This window comes from Procambarus clarkii, chromosome 32 (genome assembly GCF_040958095.1).
Source record: "Procambarus clarkii isolate CNS0578487 chromosome 32, FALCON_Pclarkii_2.0, whole genome shotgun sequence".
NCBI classification, from domain to species: Eukaryota; Metazoa; Arthropoda; class Malacostraca; order Decapoda; family Cambaridae; genus Procambarus; species Procambarus clarkii.
The window spans coordinates 14,303,465-14,327,263 of NC_091181.1; the positions used below are offsets into that span (position 1 = coordinate 14,303,465).

Genomic DNA, 23,799 nt, shown 5'->3' on the forward strand with positions numbered 1-23,799 from the left:
CTAAGTTTTTATAATTGCTGTTATACAAAGCTTAAAAGAACAAGAGGTCATAAAGTTTTTGTGATGATTAAAATTTTATTAGAAGAGTTGTTTTTTCAAGAATATTTTCATGAATATATATCAAAGGTTAGAAGAGCTTTAATTAAAAATTAGGTAACTGTTACTTTAAGCACTGTAATCTGAATGAAGTTCATCTTGTGGGTGAGCTGATAGATAATTTATTACCAAAGTTTTCTTAAGACCTCTATCCTTAGCAACTTTCCAAGTGTTTTTTTTAAAGCTGGTCTCCCCATTTCTTTTCGCCTGATGCTCTTTCAACTGCTGTACTTCGTCCCGTAGGTAATTTAATTCTGTCCTCAGAGCTTCAACTAAAACCAATAGTTCAATCATTAAAACATCCATAATGTATAATAAATAGCTTTAAAACGGAGGAGCTTTGGCTAGCACACTCTCTCAGTCTAGGATGAAAGTAAAATGTTCCTCGAAAAAAAGGTTTCATTTTATTCTTTTGTAACAAAAAAACTTATTATATTCTCGAAACTCCACTACACCCAGCTTCTACATTCGAAGGACTATACAGCTCTATTTTTGCTGCATATGGTAAAAATATTTCATACTATTATAGTTGCACTTGAGCTTTAGCAGATTCCAATTCTTTAGTAGATCTATAAATTTGTTAATTTGTACTAAAAATATATACAGTACATGGTTTAACTAATTCAAATTATTCTTTTATTTATTTATAAATCCTACTGACAATTAAGAAAATTTTACTTTCCATGTCTATAAACCTTAACAATCAAAACCAACTAAATTTTAACAACTATTTTTCTTTTTTTTTTCTTTTTTTTGATGATGATGATGATGATGATGATGATGATGATGATGGTAATGATGATGATGATGATGATGATGATGATGATGATGAGGAGGAGACTGACAAAGTCAATGGGGTTGGAGGTTCTTCAGATAATATTGGGAATGATTGTTTTATAGTTTGTATAACCAAATATTTTATTCGCTTTGCAGAAAGTTCTTCCTCCTTTTTCTTTTTCTCTTCCTTCTTCTTCTTCTTTTCTTCCTTCTTTTTTTCTTTTCTTCCTTCTTTTTCTTTTTCCTTTCTTCCTTTTTCCTCTTCCTTGTTATTTTCTCATCTTGGTTTGAAAGAGATAATAAACTCACTTCCCTTGTTATTTTCTCATCTTGGTTTGAAAGAGATAATAAACCCAAAGTGGATGATGAATTTCCAGATGTGGATCCTGCTCCTGAGATAGATGGTGACACTGTTGGTGGCAATGAATGTACATGTTTTAAATTTCCATCAGCATGTATCTGAGGTACATTGTAGCTTGTATTTGTATTTGAAAGCTGTTGATCTTTAGATACCAATAATTGTTGTTGTTGTTGTTGTTGTTGTGGTTGATTAACATATACATCTTCATTCCAATCTGAACTTGAAATTGTATTTAGAGATAAACCCAAAGTGGGTAATGGATTTCCTGCTCCTGAGGTAGATGGTGACACTGTTGGATCAAGGAATGTCAATGAATGTTCATGATATAAATTTGGAGGTGCATTATAATAGGTATTTGAAAACTGTTGATCTTCGTGTACCAATAATTGTTGTTGTTGATTAACATATGCATCTTCATTCAAACCTGAACTTAATATTGTATTTTCAGGAAACGACACCATTAGTTGTTGATAATCATTATTAATTGATTCACCTGTTTTACTACAATATTTATCAATTATATAAGTCAGATCTGTTTCTTTTTCTTCTTCTTCTTCTTCAATTTGTATGTTAGGTTGATGATAATTACACTTCAAATTAGCTGCTGGTAAATTGGTGGTTTCTGATATTAGTTGATAATTTGAGCTTGAAGTAGATGGCAAATAAATGTTGTTATTTTTTTCTCCTCCTCTTGTGGTGTTAGTTTCTGAGGGAAAGAGGGCATCAATGAAATCAGGAATTTGATCCAAAAAATCTTCTTCTCTATGTTGTTGCTGTTGTTGTTGTTGCTGTTGTTGTTGTTGTTGCTGTTGTTGTTGTTGTTGTTGTTGTTGTTGTTGTTGAACATGATGAACTCCATTTTCCTGAGTTTTGTTTGCAATTCTTTTAAATGTTGTTATATTTTTCTTCACCTTATTTTCTAAAACTGATTCTTCATCATCAGATTCCAAAGCAGCAGGAGCAGCAACAGCAACAGGAGTGGCAACGATGGTGGTCAGGGTAGTACTAGTAGTAGTGGTGGTGGTGGTGGTGGCACTAGTGGTGGTAGTGGTAGTAGTAGTAGTAGTAGTAGTAGTAGTAGTAGTAGTAGTAGTAGTAGAAGTAGCAGATTTATCTAAATCTTTGTTTGTCAATGACCCTAATTCTTCCTTATTGCCTGTATCATGCTCATTATTATCTTCCTTACTGTTATCACTACCACCATCATCATCATTATTATTACTATTACTACTACTACTACTACTACTACCACCGCCACCACCACTACTACTACTGCTACTACTACTACTACTACTACTACTACTACTACTACCACTGCCACCACCATCACTACTACTGTTACTGTTACTGCTGCTGCTGCTGCTGCCTCTTCTGATGCTGATTCTTCTGCTGCTGCTGCTGCCTCTTATGATGCTGATGTCTTTTCTGTTGCCACTTCTACTTCTGCTGTTTCTTCTTTTTCTATCATCTTCATTATCCTTATCATCATTATCATTATTTATCTCCTGTAATAATAATGATGTAGTTGCTGATTCAGTAATGTTAGTTGTAGTTTTAGTGACTGAGGGAAGAATATTTTCATTTCCTTCGTTTTTGAATAAATTCCTGATTTGTATACCTAAAAAGTAGTCTTCTAAAACTTCCCGTTTATCTTGATGTATAAAACCAGATGAAATTATTTTTTGTAGGATAATTCTAGATAATCTATTCTTATCTATATCACAATTCTTATACTGAAATTGGTTCTTAATTATGTAATGTAAACTTTCCAGTATTATTTTAAAAGATTCTGTCAAATTCATATTCTTTGGAGAACATTTGGGTTTCACTTCATTCTTATGTAAGTCGATTATCTTCAGTATATTATTTCTATACTTTGGAAGTGGGAATTTTACTTCACAGCAGTTACATTCCATAATTGGAATGATTTCATTCTTCAATCTAAACCCTTCATGTATGAAAGTTTGTTTATTTCTTGATATTTGAGTCTTTAAATATTCATACTTGGTTTTAAATAAAAAGGCTAACTCTTCAAAAGATTTATCATCATCATCGACATCATCATCATCATCATCATGCTTATCCTTTTTTTTCATTGCCTTTATTATATATAATATTTCATTAATTTTATCTAATGTAGTTGTATATACTACAAATGGTGCTCTCTTACACTCATGATCTATTATTTTCTGAAATGATATAAATATGCCATTACATTTTATGCAAATGTACCAACCATTGTTATTATCCATGTAAGAAAATGTGGATAATTTTTCCAACTGATCATTAATTATCCATATTTTATATTTTTGTTTATCTTCCAATTCTGGATAGGATGGGGAGATAATTTTTTTTATTCTCTTATGGTATTCTTGAACATAAGTCAGTGTTCTTATACTAGAGTACAGATGAGTCCCCTTTAATATAAAATGTTTAGGGAGACCATCATAGAGTTGTTCTTCTGATGTAAACGTGGTTGGTGGCTCATTGGGGAGTGGATCTCGACGATTCACGTTGTTCTTAATTGGAGCCATTGAAAACAATAAAGCAGAAGAATCCCACAGGCTGGAGAATCATGCATGTGTATACAACTGGCATTGAGACAAGCTGTAGCTGGTTAGATACATCTTGTAGTTTTTAGGTTGAGCAGTGTGCTCACAGAGTAAATCCGAATCCTAAAACAAAGAAAAAAGTGTCACTTTTTATTTTATTCGTTTAACATAAAGATAAAATAATAGTATATTATGCTTGTTTAACTTTTTTTTTAAATATATAAACGATGTTTTTTTCATATGAATTAAGCCTAAACTTAAAAAATAAAGTATCTGAAATTAATAAATTTAAACAAATATATTTAGGTCTAGATAATAATAAAAAAGTTCAAGGGTTAGTTGTAAAAACCATGGAATATGGTTTTTTTAACTAATTTAATGAAACATGAAAATATTGGGATTTGGCCACACAACCAGAAGAAAACTCTAATCACTAATTGGAAAGTTAGAGAGGTTAGAAACTTACTAAGAGCAATAGAATATTTAAATTTCATTAGAGGTCATAAAAAGATTAAGGAAGAGATAGTAAGAGATAAGGATATGTACACTTTATTAGGTTTAATTGATCTTGAAACTTGTGTTTTAAATTTACACAAAATATTAATGAGAGGATTGTTATCACCCGAAAAATGTGGTTATGTAAGTACCAATATACCAACTTTATACCAACAACTGGAGATACCAACTTTAATCTACAAAAAAGCCTCCAGATCTTTAGCCCCTGCTATTGCTTTGCTCTTCAACAAGTCACTTGAACTCCAAACCTTTCCAGATATTCTAAAAAAAGCGAGAGTAACGCCTGTCCACAAATGTGGTGATCTCACAGATGTTAACAACTACAGACCTATATCAATCCTGCCAAACTTGTCAAAAATTTTTGAAAAACTAATCTATAAGCAGCTTTACTCATATCTAGCCAAACTCAATATACTTAGCCCTTGCCAATATGGCTTCAGGCCCAAAAAAAGCACTAACGATGCACTTGTTAGTATGCTTAACTCGATTCATACAGCTCTTGATAAAAATGAGTTCCCTGTTGGGTTATTTGTGGACCTGCGTAAAGCTTTCGATACTGTCAACCACCAAAACCTTCTTCTTAAATTACATCATTATGGTGTCAGAGGACACTCCCTACAATACCTCAAATCCTACCTTATTGACAGGCTCCAATGTGTTTCTGTGAATAATACAATTTCTCCCACCCTACCCATCAACATTGGTGTTCCCCAGGGCAGCATACTTGGCCCTCTCCTCTTTCTCATCTACATTAATGACCTTCCAAATGCCTCCCAACACCTCAAACCAATCCTATTTGCTGACGACACAACCTTCATTTACTCCAATCCTGATCCCCTTGCTCTAAATGCCACAGTAAATACTGAGCTAAATAAAGTCCATCTGTGGCTAACTGCCAACAAACTCACCCTTAACATTGACAAAACTTTCTATATTCTGTTTGGCAATAAATCCTCGAATCAAATAAATCTCAAAATAAACAATACCCAAATTTGTAACAAATTAGATGGCAAATTCCTTGGCATTCTCATTGACCACAAGCTGAATTTCCAGGGACACATTCTAAACATATCAAAAAAAGTTTCAAAAACTGTGGGCATTCTTTCTAAGATCAGATATTATGTACCACGCCCTGCCCTGGTGACTCTCTATTACTCCCTTATCTATCCATATCTCAACTATGGTATTTGTGCTTGGGGCTCTACTACCCAAAATCACTTACGTCCTCTAATTACTCAACACAAAGCTGCTATTAGGACAATATCCAATTCTGGCCCCAGACATCACTCGGTACCCCTACTCAAATCCCTGAATATGTTAGACATTAAGTCACTGCACATTCTCTCATGTGTACTATACATATATAAAACGCTAAACTGTAATGCCAATCCTGATCTCAAAAGCTTCATAGAAGGTTGTAACAGAACCCATGAGCACCACACCAGAAATAAATACAGTTTTGATATTCCTAGAGTACGACTTAATCAAACCAGAAATGCTCTACAAATCAAGGGGCCCAGAATGTGGAATGACCTTCCCAACCATGTTAAAGACAGTACCTCTCTCAAGCAGTTTAAGTTAAAAACGAAGCTATACCTAATAAATTCCCTGTAACCTACCTTACCCCTCTATTGTCAACCCATGTATGTTTATTTTTTTTTTTTTTCAAATCAACGCTGTTTTAATGTAATTTTCTGTAATAATTTGTAATTGTATTTGTGCTGTTTTTTCAACAATGTTCCCCCCTCTTTTACCTCTATTTTTATTTGTACTCAACACATTTTTTTCTTTTTACCCATTAGTTTTAAGCTTTAGTCAGTAGTGTTTTTTCCTGCCCGAAACGCTTTGCGTAATAGTGGCTTTAGGCATTGTATGTACTAGCTCTTATCTATAAAACCAACAAACTTTGTAAATTCTCTTTATGTATGTACCTTTGCCTAAATAAAAATTATTATTATTATTATATACGCTGTACAAAGATTAGTAATAACACAAGTGTCAAGGGTTTGTATGTATATCCACATATCCATTCAATTCAGGATGGAGAAAATCGTATTTTTGCTATTTTGGACAATTACAATTCTACATTGACCCAAAAAATATTCACATTTTTAGGGCCAGAGGAAGAATTTGAATGGATTTTTAAATTAATTTCATGGTTTATCCTAGAAATGCTTACTCTCCATCCTTTTTCAGATGGAAATGGTCGTTTGACACGTCTTTTAGTCAATTATATATTGTCAACATTAATGCCATTTCCATCATCTATCATGGGGAATTTAGAATGGGCTATTATCCATGATCGAAAACTAAATACAAAAAAACAACGCCCACCTCTTAACATACTCAAATTAGTAATTGAAAGTGTCTTGTTCAATTGGCGAATGTATTTTTATCTGTTATCTGTGGTCAGAAAAAAATAATGAAACTTTATATTATATTTATATGTTTAATTCTTTATTCAATAATATTAAATTACATTTATAAGAAAAATATGAGTAATAATCCAAAGATAGACTCTAATTTAATATTAATGTCACACCCTCCATATGAAAAGATTACAAGAGAGATGGATTGTACTATTAACAATATAGCATGCCAGAAAAATGAAGACTGTCAAACATTTTGCTCTTCTTCTTTAGGAGTTACTTGCATTAATAGTGTTTGTAAGTATGACACTGATCATAAATGTTTAAATGGAGGATTTCCTATTAATTATGTTGGGGAAACTAATTTAATAACCACCATATGTGCTTGTATGGATAATGGACACTATATCGGTGAGCAATGTCAATACCAAAATTCCTTTCGACCAACGTCTCACAAAAGCTTCCCTATTAGCTAAAGACGGATGTATATTATTTTAAAGTAAAAAAAAAAAAAAGATTTTCCCATCTATAAGTATACTACAATTTCACTATGTTGCTCTTTAAAATGAATGATCGATATTATACTTATCCACTTATTCAAAATTATGATCCGTTAAAACGAACTTATCAAGACTCACATACCAATCCCAATACTGGGACTTTTAATAAAATAACTCGTGATCTTCAAACTATAAGTTGTACTTCATCAAGAAAAAATAAGACGAGTTTATATGGTTTTGGATCACTAACAGATATGTGTGGGAAAAGAGAAATTGATTTGATTTTATTAACAAATGGAACAGTTCATCATTTATATCGTAGATTTTGGGAGACAAACACTATAAGTGGTTCCCATGTCATACGTCTACCTAGTTTAGATTATATACATTTTATCTTGGATGTTGATTTAAAAAAAATGTGTACTCTTGAATTATTTCGTTTATCGACAGCTGAGTACCTAGAATATCTAACACTTAAACAATCAGGGTCATCCTTACAATTAACAACATCCATTGTTAATGGACAGATCTATTATAATACAAATTATGTCATATATGAACTTGTTTCTCATAATGTTTATTATTTAGGTCTAGACTGGCTACCAATTTATATTTTAGGTAAATCACAAACGTTTACTCAAGGATTTCATCTTGAAATACCCCACCTAACTCTTTCCTATTATGATTTTGCCCTAATGTCCAATTCATGTAAAGAACTCTTACCTACCCTCGTAGATATTACTACCAATTATAGTATTTTTGGCTCTCAAAAAATTCAACTGCAAACACCTTTAAACGAAATGGACTGCACTTATTTACCATATGCGGTTTTCCACAAAAATAATATTTACGATATGTCAAACTCACCACCCTCATATATTTTATCAAGTATGGGTGAAGTTTTTGACTTATTTAATATCTGTAAATATCATGAACCTTCATCCATTAGAGGATTCCCAACTATTATCGGGTTGGATGATGATACATATGCTCTGGATGTTTTTCAGAAAAATGTTCAAACATTTATGCAAAACAAAGAAAATATTGATGACGCCGAAAATTATTTTACTATATATGAAAATTATGATAGTTCTAGGGAGAGAGATGAAGAAAAAATACCAGATATAACAGAAGAAGATTTTTTCATGTTTTCCAATGTTAACAATATTATCAATAAAATTATAGTGGGTTTATTTTTGTTACACTTAGTAAGGAATATAAACTTTCTATATATAAATCTCTTCATTTTCAAGAGGAACAACAAGAAGAGAATAACCAACTCTTAATTATACTTGAAAAATATCCAAATAGTTTTATACATATTAACGAAATTCCGCATTACTTGATTCTTCTTACAAATGACAATGACGCTGAGGCAAACTTTGACTACGATAAAATACAAATGACAGCAAATCGTATTGAAAAAGTGTTTACAGTTCAACCTTTAAGGCAAACATCTATTCGCGGAACAGTTGCTAGTAGCAATATCAGTCGAGATACCAATTCTTTCTTGAAACGAATTCAGCCATTTACCATTGAACATATAACCCGTTTATGTTTGCAGAGTAAACAACATCTTCACACTGTCTTGTATCTTTTAGCATTGTTATATGTTAAAAAGATCCGTCAAAAGTCCCTGGGAATGACATTTCCTGACTACAATTATTTTATAGCCCAAATAATTAGAGATTTAAATTTTAATCACTTAGATACTGGACCACTTTATGAAATCATCTATCTTCTTAACCGATATCAGGAACACCAGCAAGTAAAAGAAGAATTAGAAGATTGGATAATTTTGTGTCTTCTAAATCTTCTAATTGTTAGTGATGTGGTATCAATGAAAGAAGCTTTTGATCTAGTAGAAAAAATTGATTCTCAAAGATTGGATTTTGTCATGAATATAAATGTGGAAGAGTTTGACAGTGACACTTATCGGGTAGTACCATCAGCTAATAGTAATTCACGTCCTACTAAAATTCCTCGGATTATAATAGCTTTTTCTTTCCTACAGAATTTTGGTATAACGGAATATAAATTTTTTTTAGCTATATATAAACCTATTATATGTGATGAGAATTCGCGCCAGATTAATGTTTGGGATAATACTACTAAGAAGTGGTCAGTAGCTAATAATCACATAAATTCTTCTTTACTAGCACCAGACCTAGCTTACATTGCACGTCAAATTATTTTAATTGATAGCATACTACAACAACAACAACAACCACAATTACTGGAAAATGAAATGTTTCTTTCACATACCTTACCACCAACACCACTACAATCCAACAGCAACTTATTACCACCTCCTCCTCCGTTGTCACCTTCTCCATCAATAACCTCATCAACTTCTTCATCGAATTCAAACTCAAACCTTCCTTCTCCTTCAGCCAAAGGTAGAGTCAAAAAAAAAACTACTGATTCTACAAATAATAATAATAATAATAATAATAATAATAATAATAATAATAATAATAATAATAATTACAAGAAACGAAGTCTTATTCAGAATAGTCTTCTAAATTCTATAAAGAGTTTTTATGCAAACATGAAAATCTTGGATATACCTCGATATTTTATTGCTTCTTCTCAATGTTATATCATCAGCGGCAGTAGCAGTAGTGAGATGAACCAAATTTTTTATATCCTACCACTTCCCCTGTACAAATCATCAAATAATACAAATTCTGATACAAGACCAACTATTTATGATTGGAGTGAAGTATTGAAACTATTAGATCACATACCAAAATGTACCTTTTTTATGCAGCAATGTAATCCAATATTAAAAGATATTCTACATTACGAAAGCAAAAAAAAGAAATATTATAAGAAGTTGACAGTTGAAGAGAAACATAAAATTCTCTTACTTAGTCGTGAACAATATCATATAAACTTAATAGATCGATTTTGGAATGATGGTATGAATAGATTAGCTCAACTTGTCAAATATTATGTGCTAAAACATATGGTTACTTCTTTAGAACCACTAAACCGAGTTTCAGAAAATATTAATATAGAAAATAAATATCAAGATCTTCTTAATAGACTCATTGAAGAATGCCGTCATGGGGAAAAAAATCGTAAAATTCCAATCAAAGAAAGTATTTACCATCTAGATGCTATTTTAAAAGAAAATCTAAAGGTAAATGGACGGTTTATACGAAAAGATGATGTTGGTGAACCAGTGAAACCTAATTGTAATTGTCAATTAGTTGATATTTTGTTAACACTAGCACAGATCTTTTGCTATGATGCAACTACTATGATTTATTTTTTTTCACTAATAGTAAAAGCATGCCATCGACAAAATGACAAGAAGATAACTTTGGGTATTGGAGATTCAAATTCAGGAAAAACTGCTTTATTAAATACTCTTACTCTAACTCTTGGTGATTTGACAGGTATTCTCTCAGTACATACAGCTCATAAGGGTCTCCAAGAACGGACCCATGATTTAAGAAGAGGTGGAAAAATGGTTAGAATGTGGTACATGGATGAACTGAGTACGACTAAAACCCTTAATTCTCTGTTTTTAAAGCAATTGAGCGGTCATGCTCCAATGTGGATTCGTCAAAACTATATGGATGGGGATACATATAATTTAGCAACACCTATTTTTTTGTTTGGCAACAATTGCCCAACTTTCAGCGAATATGACTCAGCCTTGATGCAACGACTTCGTTTCATTTCATTCCGTGCGCGGTTTGATTCTGAAGTGCCTACGTCATTTCAATATTCAATTTTTCCCCAATTTCATCTCATGACTGATGATCGAAAGAAAAAGCGTCTGACTGAAGGAATGATGGCACTCTTTATTCATGCTAACTGTCATGATAAACTCAATTCGCCCTGGTTTGTATCAATGAACCAGACTGTTAACTTTCTCACACTCCCAATTAACATTATGGAGGCAACTGAGTTATATTCACCAGAACGTGGAATTGTAGCCCAAATAATGAAAGAGTGCCATCTGGTAGAGAAACCATATAGTGGGTTCATTACCCTACATCGTCTATCAGTTCTTTTGCGTAGTTTCCCCAAGGCCCTTAAAAATATTTCATTGGCAGATGCTCATCTTTTTTTTGAAAACGTATACCAGGTATCATGGCTACCAATAAACAGCAATCGTTTGGCAAATATTCCACAATCCCATTTACCAATTAATGAACCAACTATTAGTATCATAGAGGGAATTTGTGAACAAAATTGTGAAATAAATGATAGAAATCTTGCCAGATTAACTCAAAATTAAATTAAACAGGTATTTAAAAAAAAAGTATATATACTCTATATTTATACGTGTGTGAAATGAAAATATACTGAAAACCATATAATGTTTTCTTCAACTGGAAATAATAAATCGTCCCCTAAACAACAAATTGAAACAGAATCTCCAAAAAATGGAGAAAACAATAATAACATACATAACAAATTAGAAAACCTTTTCAATGATATTAAAAAACAAATAAAAACAGAAGATTTAATTTTTTTTAATTTGGATGATTCGACTTTATTAAATTTAGAAAGTGTATGTAAAATTATTAAAAAATAATTTTTTTTTTATAAAATATATAAAAATAAATAGTATAAAATAAATGTCCAGTTCAACTAGGAGTCAATTAATTGTTTTTAATTTCCAAAAGAAAAATATTTCCAAATAAGAATTGCAAAAACATATTCAACTGGTAATTTTAATAAAAAGTTTTTCCCACTGTTAACAGTAAAACAAGAAATACCACTAAGATTGTTAATTCATTACTATATTTCACTTAATATATTTACAGGAGAGGGATTAGGATCAGTAAAAAAAGGGGGAATGAATTATGGATTAATTAGGAGATTCAAAAGAGCCAAAGTAAGAGAAGATAGAAACAGTCCAACAGAAGATGATGAAATTCATAGAAATGTCATACAAGATAATATTGAAGATGAAGTAGACGAGATCAGTGGTCCTGGTCCATCTAATGGAAATAAATCTTCTTATGGTCTACTCCAGAAGGGTGGAATAAATGCCCCCTCTCATAGAAATCTCAATTCTTCTTCTCGTCCAAGGGGTATTCAAAACAATGGTACTTATATTTTCCCTCAATCGGAATCCAATAAAAATAACTTTATAGTTAGAAAAATATATCAAATCGCTGGATTGGGCTTTCCAGGATTCAAACTGAAATTTAATACTCGTTTCTTTGACATGAAAACTTTAAAACAATATTTGACTAAATACATTGAACAAATACCTAAAAATGAAGGTTTTTCGTTAGAATATAAATACATAATATTATATATTAGAATGTTAACAAATTTATGGACATTTTTAATGGTAAAACAAGACTGGAAGGATCAAAAGTTAATTTATAAATATCTTATTAATGAAATTGGTAAGTTAAGAAAACATATTCAATTTAACAATAAAAAGTATATAGATAATAATAGCTTATACATGGTAAATTTTATTGAAAACGCAAACATGTATAGTAGTGAATTATTTTACAAATTTGTTAGAAAATTGACGGACACTGTAATTTGTGATCATGATATCAAAGAGATCAATTCTAGAGATGCCACTAAATTACACTTCAAATTACTTACTGTGTTTGATTCACTAACTGCTGCTACACATCAACAGGCAGTAGTACGTTTACAGAAATATATTTTGTACAGTGCATTAGACTATGATAATGCATCTTCCCAAAAAATGAATACTAATAATATTAAGTATAATTTCAGATATGCTAAGATCAATAAAGAGACTTGTGAAATTAATGACACTGATATCCATAGATATATGGGTGATGATGATGATGAAGATTCTGATAATAATGTTGATGTTGATGGTAGTGGGGATACCCAAGGTCCCTTAGTAATTTTAAAATGTCGAAAAATTAGAAGGAAAGATAAATAAACTTTACTTATTATTTCCTCAAAGTTGAAGAGAATTAGTGACCCTTGCTCTTGAACCAGTGCCAGTGCCAGGGGCAGATGGGTGAGGGATGGATGACTGATGATGGGTAAAGAGTGTATGACCTGGGTATGGTTTTCCGGTATTCCATGATAATTTAAGTTTTTTTTTTATTCCTAAAATGAATATATATTGTAACCTTACATACTATATATTAAGTAAACGGTTTATTCAAAACAATATTATTTCAAGACATGGCTATCAATACAGATCAGATAACAATTAAAATTTTAGATTTATCACCTGACATGATACAATTTAAAATAGAAAATATAAATTTAGCTCTAGTAAATGGATTGCGGCGGATTTTTATAGCTGAGACTCTTACTATAGCCATTGATTGGGTTCAAATTAAAAAAAATACAACTATATTAAGTGATGAGTTCATTATTCATCGTCTAGGTCTAATTCCAATACCTTCAGATGAATTCATTAATAAATTAAAGATTCCATGGAAATGTCAATGTATTAACTTTTGTACGAAATGTGCAGTAGAATTTATTTTGGATGTTAAATGTCGTGAAGACAAACAATACCTCATAACAATATCTGATATAATACCATCTTTTCACAAAGAAATCCCAATTCCTTTGGTTAAACTTAATAATGGACAAGAATTATGCTTAAAAGCATATGCTATCAAGGGGATTGGCAAAAACCACGCCAAATGGAGTCCGACAATTAATATAGATTTTGATTGCTGTAACAACACTTCTTTTTATTTTCTGGAAGATTGTAATAAACGAAAACAATTTTATTTCAATATTGAAAGTTCAGGTGCATTAAAGCCTGAAAATATTATGCTAATAGGCCTAGAAACTTTTAAAAACAAATTAACCTTCTTATTGGATAAATTTAAATGTTAATACTGTATATAGAATACCAGACCGGGGTGTGTGTGTGTGTGTGTGTGTGCAAAAAAAAAAATGGAATAATAAATGATCAAATATTTATTTTGCTTTTAATTATTCAATAAATGCATTAAGACAGAAATTATTGAGCAAGAAATTGATTAGAAAAATTTAGTTTTTATTAAATCATATTTCGTTTTAACCTGATTAGAGTCGTTTAATTCTATATCTTCATTTAATGTATAAGATGAGAAGTTATTATAAATCCAAATGAAAAGTACTAAACTTATCAAAAAAATAGGAATTATAATAATAATAATAAGAACAGTCGAATTGATATTGATTGTTTCTTGTGTGTCATTTGGTGTTGTTGAGTCGGTGGTTTCTTCTTTGGGAGTTTCTTCTGTTGTTTCTAAAGTTGACTGGCTTTCTTCGGTTGTTGGTGGGGTGGTTGCCTTAATAATTATTATTTCTTCTGTTGAGACAACTGTATATGTTTTCGTCGCTGTATCATTTTCCCATGGTGGTGGTGTTGTGGTCATGGCTGGTCTTTCTGGTGATGTTGTTGCCTGGCTTTCTTGAGGGGTAGATGCTGTCGTCTCCTCATGGGTGTCGTTGGTTGTTGTGGTTATGGTTGTTGTTGCTGTTGTTGTTGTCGAGGGAGGAGTAGTTCCTGTTTCCTCGTAGTCCTGGCTTTCTTGAGGGGTAGATGCTGTCGTCTCTTCATGGGTGTCATTGGTTGTTGTGGTTATGGTTGTTGTTGTTGTTGTCGAGGGAGGAGTAGTTCCTGTTTCCTCGTAGTCCTGGCTTTCTTGAGGGGTATATGCTGTCTCCTCATGGGTGTCGTTGGTTGTTGATATTACTACCAGTCTTGGTTTGGCTGTTGTTGAGTTGCTAATAAGAGGTTTAGTTATCTTTTTCTTTTTAGTTGTTGTTGTGTTGTAAGCTGCTCTCTCATTTTCTGAAGTTATCATTAGTGAGACAAATGTAGATGTTTCCGTCACTGTAACATTTTCCCATGATGTTAGAGGGGCTGTTGATGTTTTCTCATTTTCATCCGTTACAATTAAGTGGGAAGATGTAATTGGTGTAGTTGTGTTTTTCTTTTTGGACCACATACAACTTTTGGTAAATCCAACTATTAATATGAGTATTAGCACATTCATTTTCTTTTAGTGTCAGGAAAAGGTTGATATGTGAATCGATCAAAATTCACAGAAGAAATGAAATAAATTTGCTGTGATTTACTATATTTATTTGGTCCACTAGGAAAATTGAGCACAAGACACTGCCAGGGTAGCAGGCACAAACCCCGTTAACAGCACTAGCCTGTGTGAGAGAGAGACACACACACACGTCCGCTCTCTCCGGGAGGCAGCGTGCCACTGTAAAGAAAAGGAGCCGGAGGATCTTTTTTTATCTCCTCTCTCCATGGTGTAGGTGCCGGAAGCACTCAACTATCTTTTAATATCAAATCTTGTTTGCTCCCAGTATGTGATTTACCTACCAATTTCAGAACAATTTCGCAAAATTTTTAGGCAAATTTCCTTACTAATGGTGATTTACTAAAAAACAAAAAAAAAAAAAAATAGAATTTAGTTTTGTTAAAAAAAAAATATATAGCATATTGGAATACAAAAATCTATTAATTTCTTTTAATAATTTTTAGTTTTACATTATCATTTTTAATGTATAATTTCTTATTAGAACATATTAAGGAAATTTAATGCTGCTTCCTCTTGATTTTCATAATTAATACAATTCTCCTCTTCATTTAATTCTCCAACTAAACGAGCTACTATTTTACTATTTTCCACATCTAAATTACACTTCTCTGCCTCTTTAAAATCGTCCTCATTAACTTTTTTTCTCAATTTTTATTCGTTTGAATGGTGGTTCTTCTGCTGTGACACTTCCATTACATATAGGTTCTTCTACCTGAACTTCATCTATTACTTTAGAAATAATATCTTTATATTTGGGCATTAGTTTCTTCCTAATGCTATTATTAGTTAAAAGAATTTGTTTAATTGCATCAGAGGCTTGATTTCGGATATTGTTAGCTGGGACATCTGAATAAAAAACAGAATCTAAATTACATAGATACAGAATTATTTTGTTATTAAAAACTCCAATTTCAGATAAACCAAATGAAATTAAAGCATTAACAGGACACGGAGATTCTCTAATTTCAACAAAGGTTTCACTTGAGTAAGGGATTCGGTTACGACCAATCCCATATATTTTAGAATTTTTGATGTAAACATTTCCTAGCGGCGAACCCATGTAAACTTCATCTTCTTTAGAGTTGGCCACAAAAGGACAAAATTGAACACCTAAATTTATACGTTGACGCAAACACTCGTTCTGAAATTGTGGCTGTTTTTGTATAAGTATTTCATTACATTTTAAAGAACATTGTTTATCTTTATGACCATCTATATACATTGATGCGCTCCAGATTTTACCCTGGGAAGGTTTATCAATTTTTAATGCCTCAGCTATTGGTTGGATTAGATTTTCTTTAAATATTTTCTGAATATCTTCACCGAATTCAATATTTCCAATCTTATTAGGTACTAAGGCAAATTTTGTTCCTCCCGTATATAATAAACTATAAAACATTTGACCTCCAACAACTTAACGGTTAAGCTAGTTAAATTATCATTGTTAATTCTATAATATTTCATGTTGTTTTGGTTATTTGCCTTGATTTTTTCTTCAAATACAGAACTACCGAGTTTTTCATATTGTTCTTTAAATTTAGTTAATTTCTCTAAAATATTGTTTTTATTCAACTCTCTTAAATTTTCAATGGTTATCAATTTTTTGTGAATATTGGGTGGCTCATTGGGAAGTATATAATAATTCGAACTTGAAGCTTTGTTCAGCATTTCTGCAATAATTTCCATAACCTCTTCATCTTCGTTGATGAAGTTGAGGGTGCTATAATACTTTTCTTCAGTTTGAAGTTGAGGGGGAGGAGGGTGAGATTGATAAATTCCATCTGTAGTCATTGGTTGGTGATATATTGAGGTTGCATTTTTTGCCTGAATTATTGTTTGTTGTTGCTGTAGTTGTGTTGTTGCTGCTGGTGGATAGGTAGTAGAAGGTAAATATTGACCATAATATCCTGAGGTATTCATTGTATGAAAGAGTCAAAATGATATAATGAGTTATGAACTTTTGATATCCTAATTATATACTGACTGACTTTAAAAAAATATATAAATATATATATATATATATATATATATATATATATATATATATATATATATATATATATATATATATATAACTTTTAATAAAATGTATAATATGAATTTTCTGCCAATGTGTCTCGCCTTATGGCGACAAATGGTAATATAATTAACCACCGATCATCCTCATTATCTATCTTATTTTGTTTATTTTCTATAATTATATCATACATATCACACTCCAAACTATAAACAAAAATAAAAAAGGCTAACATCTCTTCGAAACAGTTAGAATTTAATGTGAATAAAATGTCTGTATTATTAATATTGCTACTATTCACCATTGAGATCGTTGGTACCAAATGTGTCAGTTTGCTTACATTACCAGAAAGAAAATGTGATATATTTTTTAAATTGCTAAATTTTCGACATTGAGAATCAGAATCTAGAGTCACCCACATTTTTCTTTTGGTCTTATCATAATGAAAAGTTGTACGTAAAATAAAATTACATTCAGAATTTTTTTTCATTCTTATTATTATTATTATTATTATTATTATTATTAGTAGTAGTAGTAGTAGTAGTAGTACTATACCACCATTTATGTTTTCTAGTCAAAGACGACATATAAAATTTTGAATTTTCTAAACACTCGTAATGAAATGAGGGCCATATTGAAGTTATTTCAATGCAAGGAATATTTAACAAAAGCTCACAGGCACTCAGATTACAAACTCTATAACCATGTGCAACATGTTTTTCATAGAGCTGATATCTTTCATTTTTTTGATAATCCAAGCTTAACTTTTCTATACTATATTGAGACGCATTTTCTGAATCAGCAGTCTGAATAAGGGCATTAACAGTTTGGCCTATATCAGAAATTAATCCCATTAAACGATTAATTATTTGTATTTGGGGTCTATATGTAATAGCTGGACATAGACACACACTCTTGGGTAAAGTTAAAGCCCTTGGTACTAATGGTACCATTGTATAGTATGAAATATGAGTACCACCTTCTGCTGTTATTGTACCTGGATGAAGTTTCTCAATTTTAGTTCCCAAGCAATAATGAATGCAACTAGTTGATTTATACATATGAAGAGGTCGAATTTTAATGGTACTCAAAAAGCGCTGGTGGTTGATCTCATCATCATTTTGATTTATTATTTGATTAAACCATTGTGTTACTTCATTTCTAATATTCTTAAAAATGTGAGCTGGGTCATTGTCCCGTAAAATCATAAGAACATGTTGCAATAAATTTGTTAAGTCACGATGATTACTAAGGTTGATACGTTTTTTATAACCACTGATTTTACATTTATTGCCAACTTGTCTTTCTTGTATAGCCATATAATGTTTTTTTTTTATTAGCACTAGAACACCAAATGCATTTTCGAAAGCTAGTTTGAGATAACATGTAGAAGGTATATCTTGTCTGAGATTAGTATTATAACGATTAGCCAATTCATCTCCAGTTCCTGCTGAACGAGATACCTTCACAAATAATGAATCAGTGTCGCCATATAAAACTGTCGCTCCAATTCCATTTTCATCTTTAGTATAAAAATGTTGAGCCCGATTAAGATGATACCGGCCATAACCAGTAACCATGCATGGGACCAGTTCATCTGCGAGTAGTTTAATGGCCGCCATTGCCCCATAAATAGAATTTACCATAATCTTAAGAGCGTTAGCTTGAGTGGTCATTCCTAATTTTTTCATAATACCTCGTTCATTTACTAATTTTTCACATATCTGACGTAATGGTGATTGAGTGTATGGTTTTCCTTCTTGGACTTTAACACTAACATAAGCAAAATAAGGATCTTCATCCATAATAAGTATATGAAATAAATTTTCATCAACTTCTGGGAGTTGACAACGTGAAATTCGAGTCACGAACCCTCGATTTAAATTATAGTCAATAATTAAACTAGGATATAATGAACAAAAATCAAAAACAAATATTGAATGAGTATTAGAAGCTAAATGTACTCCAATTTTCGGTTCAAGAACTTCAGCGCCTTTGTAAGTGTTTTTTCTACCTGTATCCAAATGATCCTTTTGTTCGATGGAATGTCTAGCGTATCGATTTTGTGGAAGAATACGACCTATTTCCCATTGAGATTGTGAATAACAGTTTACTTTATTAATGAGATGTTCGTCAATAGGAGCCATATAAATTGAATTAAGTAAATTTATAAGGTAACGTCTCACAATAGCTGTAGAACTGGCACCAAGACAATGGTATGGGTCAAGGTCGCCCATACGAGATAAACCCATTGTAATTCTAATAGTATTAAGGTGCCCATTCAATTGAGTGACCAGATCCACATCTACAGTACAATATTCTAGAAAATTTAAAAAAAAAAAAACTATCCGGTTACTCTCCATTGTCTTCTAAATTTGTATACATTTTATTTATAGCTACAATATTAAAATCTACTTTATTGCGGCCCATTATAGCTTCTGCACAAGCATCTAAACTATCAGAAGGTGGTTCAAGAAACTTACCACTGGAAAAATTTTTTTACGGCAAATCATAACATCTACATTTAAAATCCAAGGTGGAGTCATATAGGGTATGGTTCTCACATCACAATATGACCTTAAAGTGTAAGTGTGGAAAAATAAATGTCCAGGTAAAAGACCATGAAATAGTGCTCGTTTGAAGAGGAATGGATGGTCGTATCCATCAGTGTTATAACTAGTAGCGAGAATATGTTGAGGTTTGCTTAGTAACTCCAAAGATCGAGAAAGTCTGTTTTTCTGAAGAATATAATTCAACATGGATCGAAATTCCTTGTTTAGTTATCATGGAAAATTCTCTATTTTTGTTTTGAGAATTTGGATAATATACAACCAAAAGGGTATTTATGTCACTTAATTCAGTTGGGTATTGGGCATTCATTACAGTTGCTGTCTGAAAAGAAGTAGCAACTAACCTATCATATGAACTATCCCCTAGAGGAATGGCACCAGTTAAATCATGTCGATTAGTTTCTATATCAAATGAGAGGATCCGATATGGTGGAAAAAAGTTGTCGATATCCCCACTCACAAAAACAAGTTGATTGTCATGTACTTTAAATAAACCCCTAGATTGAAATTTTGGATTGTGTCGTCGTTCACAGTCAAAATAACATTGGTATGAATTAAAATATTTACCCATAGCATTAATACCAAATGGATGATAGTTATATTTTAGAAAGTTAAAGAGATCCATACACCTACGATAACCTTTACAAAAAACGCGAGCGGCATAACCTCGATATTTTTCCAATTGCAAATCTTCCAATGAGGCTTCGCCCATAATCAAATGACCACTCTGACTATGTTCAGCTTCAAGAGTATAATAATCTATCAGCCCACAATTATACAAAAATATCATAGAACGATCAAACAGTTCACGTTGTTGTGTAACTAAAACTAAGTGATCAAAATTTAATGCATCAAAAATTACTCGTATAGGGTCTTGTGGTACTATATTTTCACGATTTAAACCACAATCTTGAATTTGATTTTGAGGCACTGGAATCCCATAAAATTCTTGTTCTTCAACATTCCATGAATATATCCACACATAATCTAGCATGGATAATTCAACTAGTTTGGGTTTCATATTTAAGTTTACAAGAAGAGAAAGATAGAAGAAGGATAAATATACTGTCATATATTTTTTATTTTTTTGTTCTTGTATTATAATACTATAATATTCTTCTGCCATATAAATATAACCCAATTAGTTTTTTTATATAGTGTAATATTTTACATTTGTTTAATCAATTTCATCATTACTTGACTTGATGATATCACTTTCAAATAGTACAGTCAACATTTTTAGTTTGTCACTATTTAATGACTTTGCATGCTGATTAAGTATATCTGTTATTCTAATGAATGATATTGATTTATTGTCAGTCATTAAATAATCCTTAACCCATTTATTTTTATCTGGAGATAGATTGGGAAAAATAATATGGATATAAAATGTATTTGAACAGAGTGCTATTTGGTAAAAACATCTAATTCTTTATAATCTAATTCTTTATCGTTTTCTATAAACAAAATTTCTAGATCAATATTAGCAGTTGTTTGCTTATCATGATCTTTCTTTTTCAACTTTTTTTTTTTGTTTTTGTTTTTTTCTTCTTCTTCTGCAAATCCATTATTAATGCCAAATGGGACAGTCAAGAGTTATTTAATTTCTGCATAATGAACAACACACCATCTTTAACTGTAAAAAAAAAAAGGAAATTATCATAATTTATTAGAAAAATTGGCTATTTCATAATGAAAGTATATCATTTCAGAGAAAAATGAGGCAAAAAAAAAAAAAGTACAGTTCAATAATTTGAAAATTAAATTTAATTAATTAACACTTTTCTGAGAACTTCATTTGGATTTACGGGAAGGTTTATTTAAGCGCTTGTCGGATCACGACTTACATTTACGGACTGTGTTATAGTGGGTATATACTACTCGATCGACTTTGGGTTTGTATGAATATGTTTGCCATTAAATTTCTTGTTTTCTCTAATAGGCACTGTGTGCCTATTTGAGAAAACGGTAATGTATTGTAATTTGAAGGAGAGACTATTGAATTGGTGACACAACGTGGGTAATCGCGCACTCCACACACTCTTGTGTTGGCCGCGATCATGATTCTACATTTATATCCATATGTCTGTGTAGAGAATTTTATTCCGAACACTATACAAACCAAAAAAAAAACGGTGTGAAATAAGTATAAACTTGAAAAACATGAGCAAAGTAAAAAAATTTTTTACACTCATGGGTACAATCACAACAGTGTCGTCGCTGCTGAAATCACGGCTAACGCTTTGCCCAGTTCCCATACTCGTGTGGAACATAATAAGACATTGATAGGCATATGTCTGGGTGGGGAATTTTATTGTGAGTTCCGTGATATCAAAATAAGCGCTGTAGGATGACTGTGAGGCTGGTAACAAACGAAAGAGTATGAACATTTACTTTCTGTTTGGGTGTCATGGCGAGTCATCTTCGTATTTATTTACTTCGTGGTGGGATAGCAAATGCTTTGGTGACATTCACTTTTTTGTGCACTAAAGTGTTTTAAACCTTTAATAATCAAATATATGACAAAAGGATAATAATAATAATAATAATAATAATACAACTTTAATCTTACTGTGAATCCTCCAGAAGTAGGACGACCAGTATGTTGCTTATTGATTGGTCAAAAGATAGATGGATACTGAATGTGTTGTGGAGCGGTGGGTGTGTGTGGCTGGGAGCAGGTTGAGCACGATGTGGATGAGGCACACTGGAGCCACAAACTGAAGGTCTGACGGAGGGCTCTGGGTGCTACTCTCCCGGTGGAGAGAAGTGGTGGGGTGGGGGGGGGTGAGCTCTTAATTTATATGACATTATGTCTCATTGTTCGTTGTTGCTAGTGAGAAAGCAAATGTTTTTCATTATTTTGGGAGTTGACTCCTTTCCCTTTTACCCATTTAATCAACCAATATAGATTTCTGAGCCTACTGAGTTTTATTTTTCATATCTACATTTAAACTGTGTATGAAGTCAATTTATAAACTACCACCACATCCCAAATAATTTCATTCACTCTCTCTTTCTCTCTCTCTTTCTCATTCACTCTCTCTCTCTCATTCACTCTCTCTCTCTCATTCTCTCTCTCTCTCTCTCTCTCTCTCTCTCTCTCTCTCTCTCTCTCTCTCTCTCTCTCTCTCTCTCTCTCTCTCTCTCTCTCTCTCTCTCTCTCTCTCATTCACTCTCTCTCTCTCTCTCTCTCTCATTCACTCTCTCTCTCTCTCGTTCTTCTTTTCTTTTCTTTTCTTCCACTAAAATTAAACTAAATTATAAAATATCTTCCAGACAGTCAGCAGCGAGAATTCCACGTGGTATATAAATTCTACCGTCATAACCACAAATAAGTAAACAAGTACAATACAATAGTTTTATATAAGCATATCCATATAGAGCTATGTCTTTATTAGATGCATCACATGACAGTTGGGCCATTTTAATAAAGCTTTGACGGTTCATTCCTTCAAGAAAACTTTGATGAGCTTGTTCATTTATTTTGCCGACAATCTGCCATAAATGATCGATTGAAAAACGAGATGATTCAGACTGAATCATACATTTTATAGTATTATTATTACTTACACTAGGAAATATTTTTTCAACAAAATCAACATAGGATGGTGTAGGTTGACGAATAAACTGTAGCAAATCATTATAAGATATCGAAAAAACTTTTTGAGTTTTAGTTATTTTATGACAAATCTTTCTAAGATGAATGAATATATCATATGCTCTCGAGGAAGATTCAGTTATAGCTAAACGATACAGAGCTCCATGAATTTCATTTCTATTAAGAACATATAGGTAATATAACATTAAAATTTCATCATGATCAAAAGCTAAACGTAGACTACCTGGTAAGACAAAATTTGTACGAGGATGGAAAAGAATAACGGCTTCAGCTTCAGAAGCCACATTATGACTTACTGGAATAACTTGCATGGCATCACCATCGAAGTCGGCATGATTACCATGCACAATGCTAGTGGGGATAGCCATGACTGGATA

The 23,799-nt window shown here is 31.9% G+C and overlaps 1 protein-coding gene across 1 annotated transcript in view; it reads left to right on the forward strand.

The window, feature by feature from the left end:
• Positions 1 to 779: 779 nt before the first annotated feature.
• The window catches only part of LOC123752888 (ribonucleoside-diphosphate reductase subunit M2-like), a gene marked incomplete at its 3' end in the record, with an annotated part of 134,277 nt that continues 111,257 nt past the window's right edge, over positions 780 to 23,799 (forward strand). The window contains exon 1 of the mRNA XM_069334796.1: positions 780 to 953. Coding sequence (XP_069190897.1) covers positions 780 to 953 — 174 coding nt within the window. The remainder of the gene's footprint in view (positions 954 to 23,799) is intronic.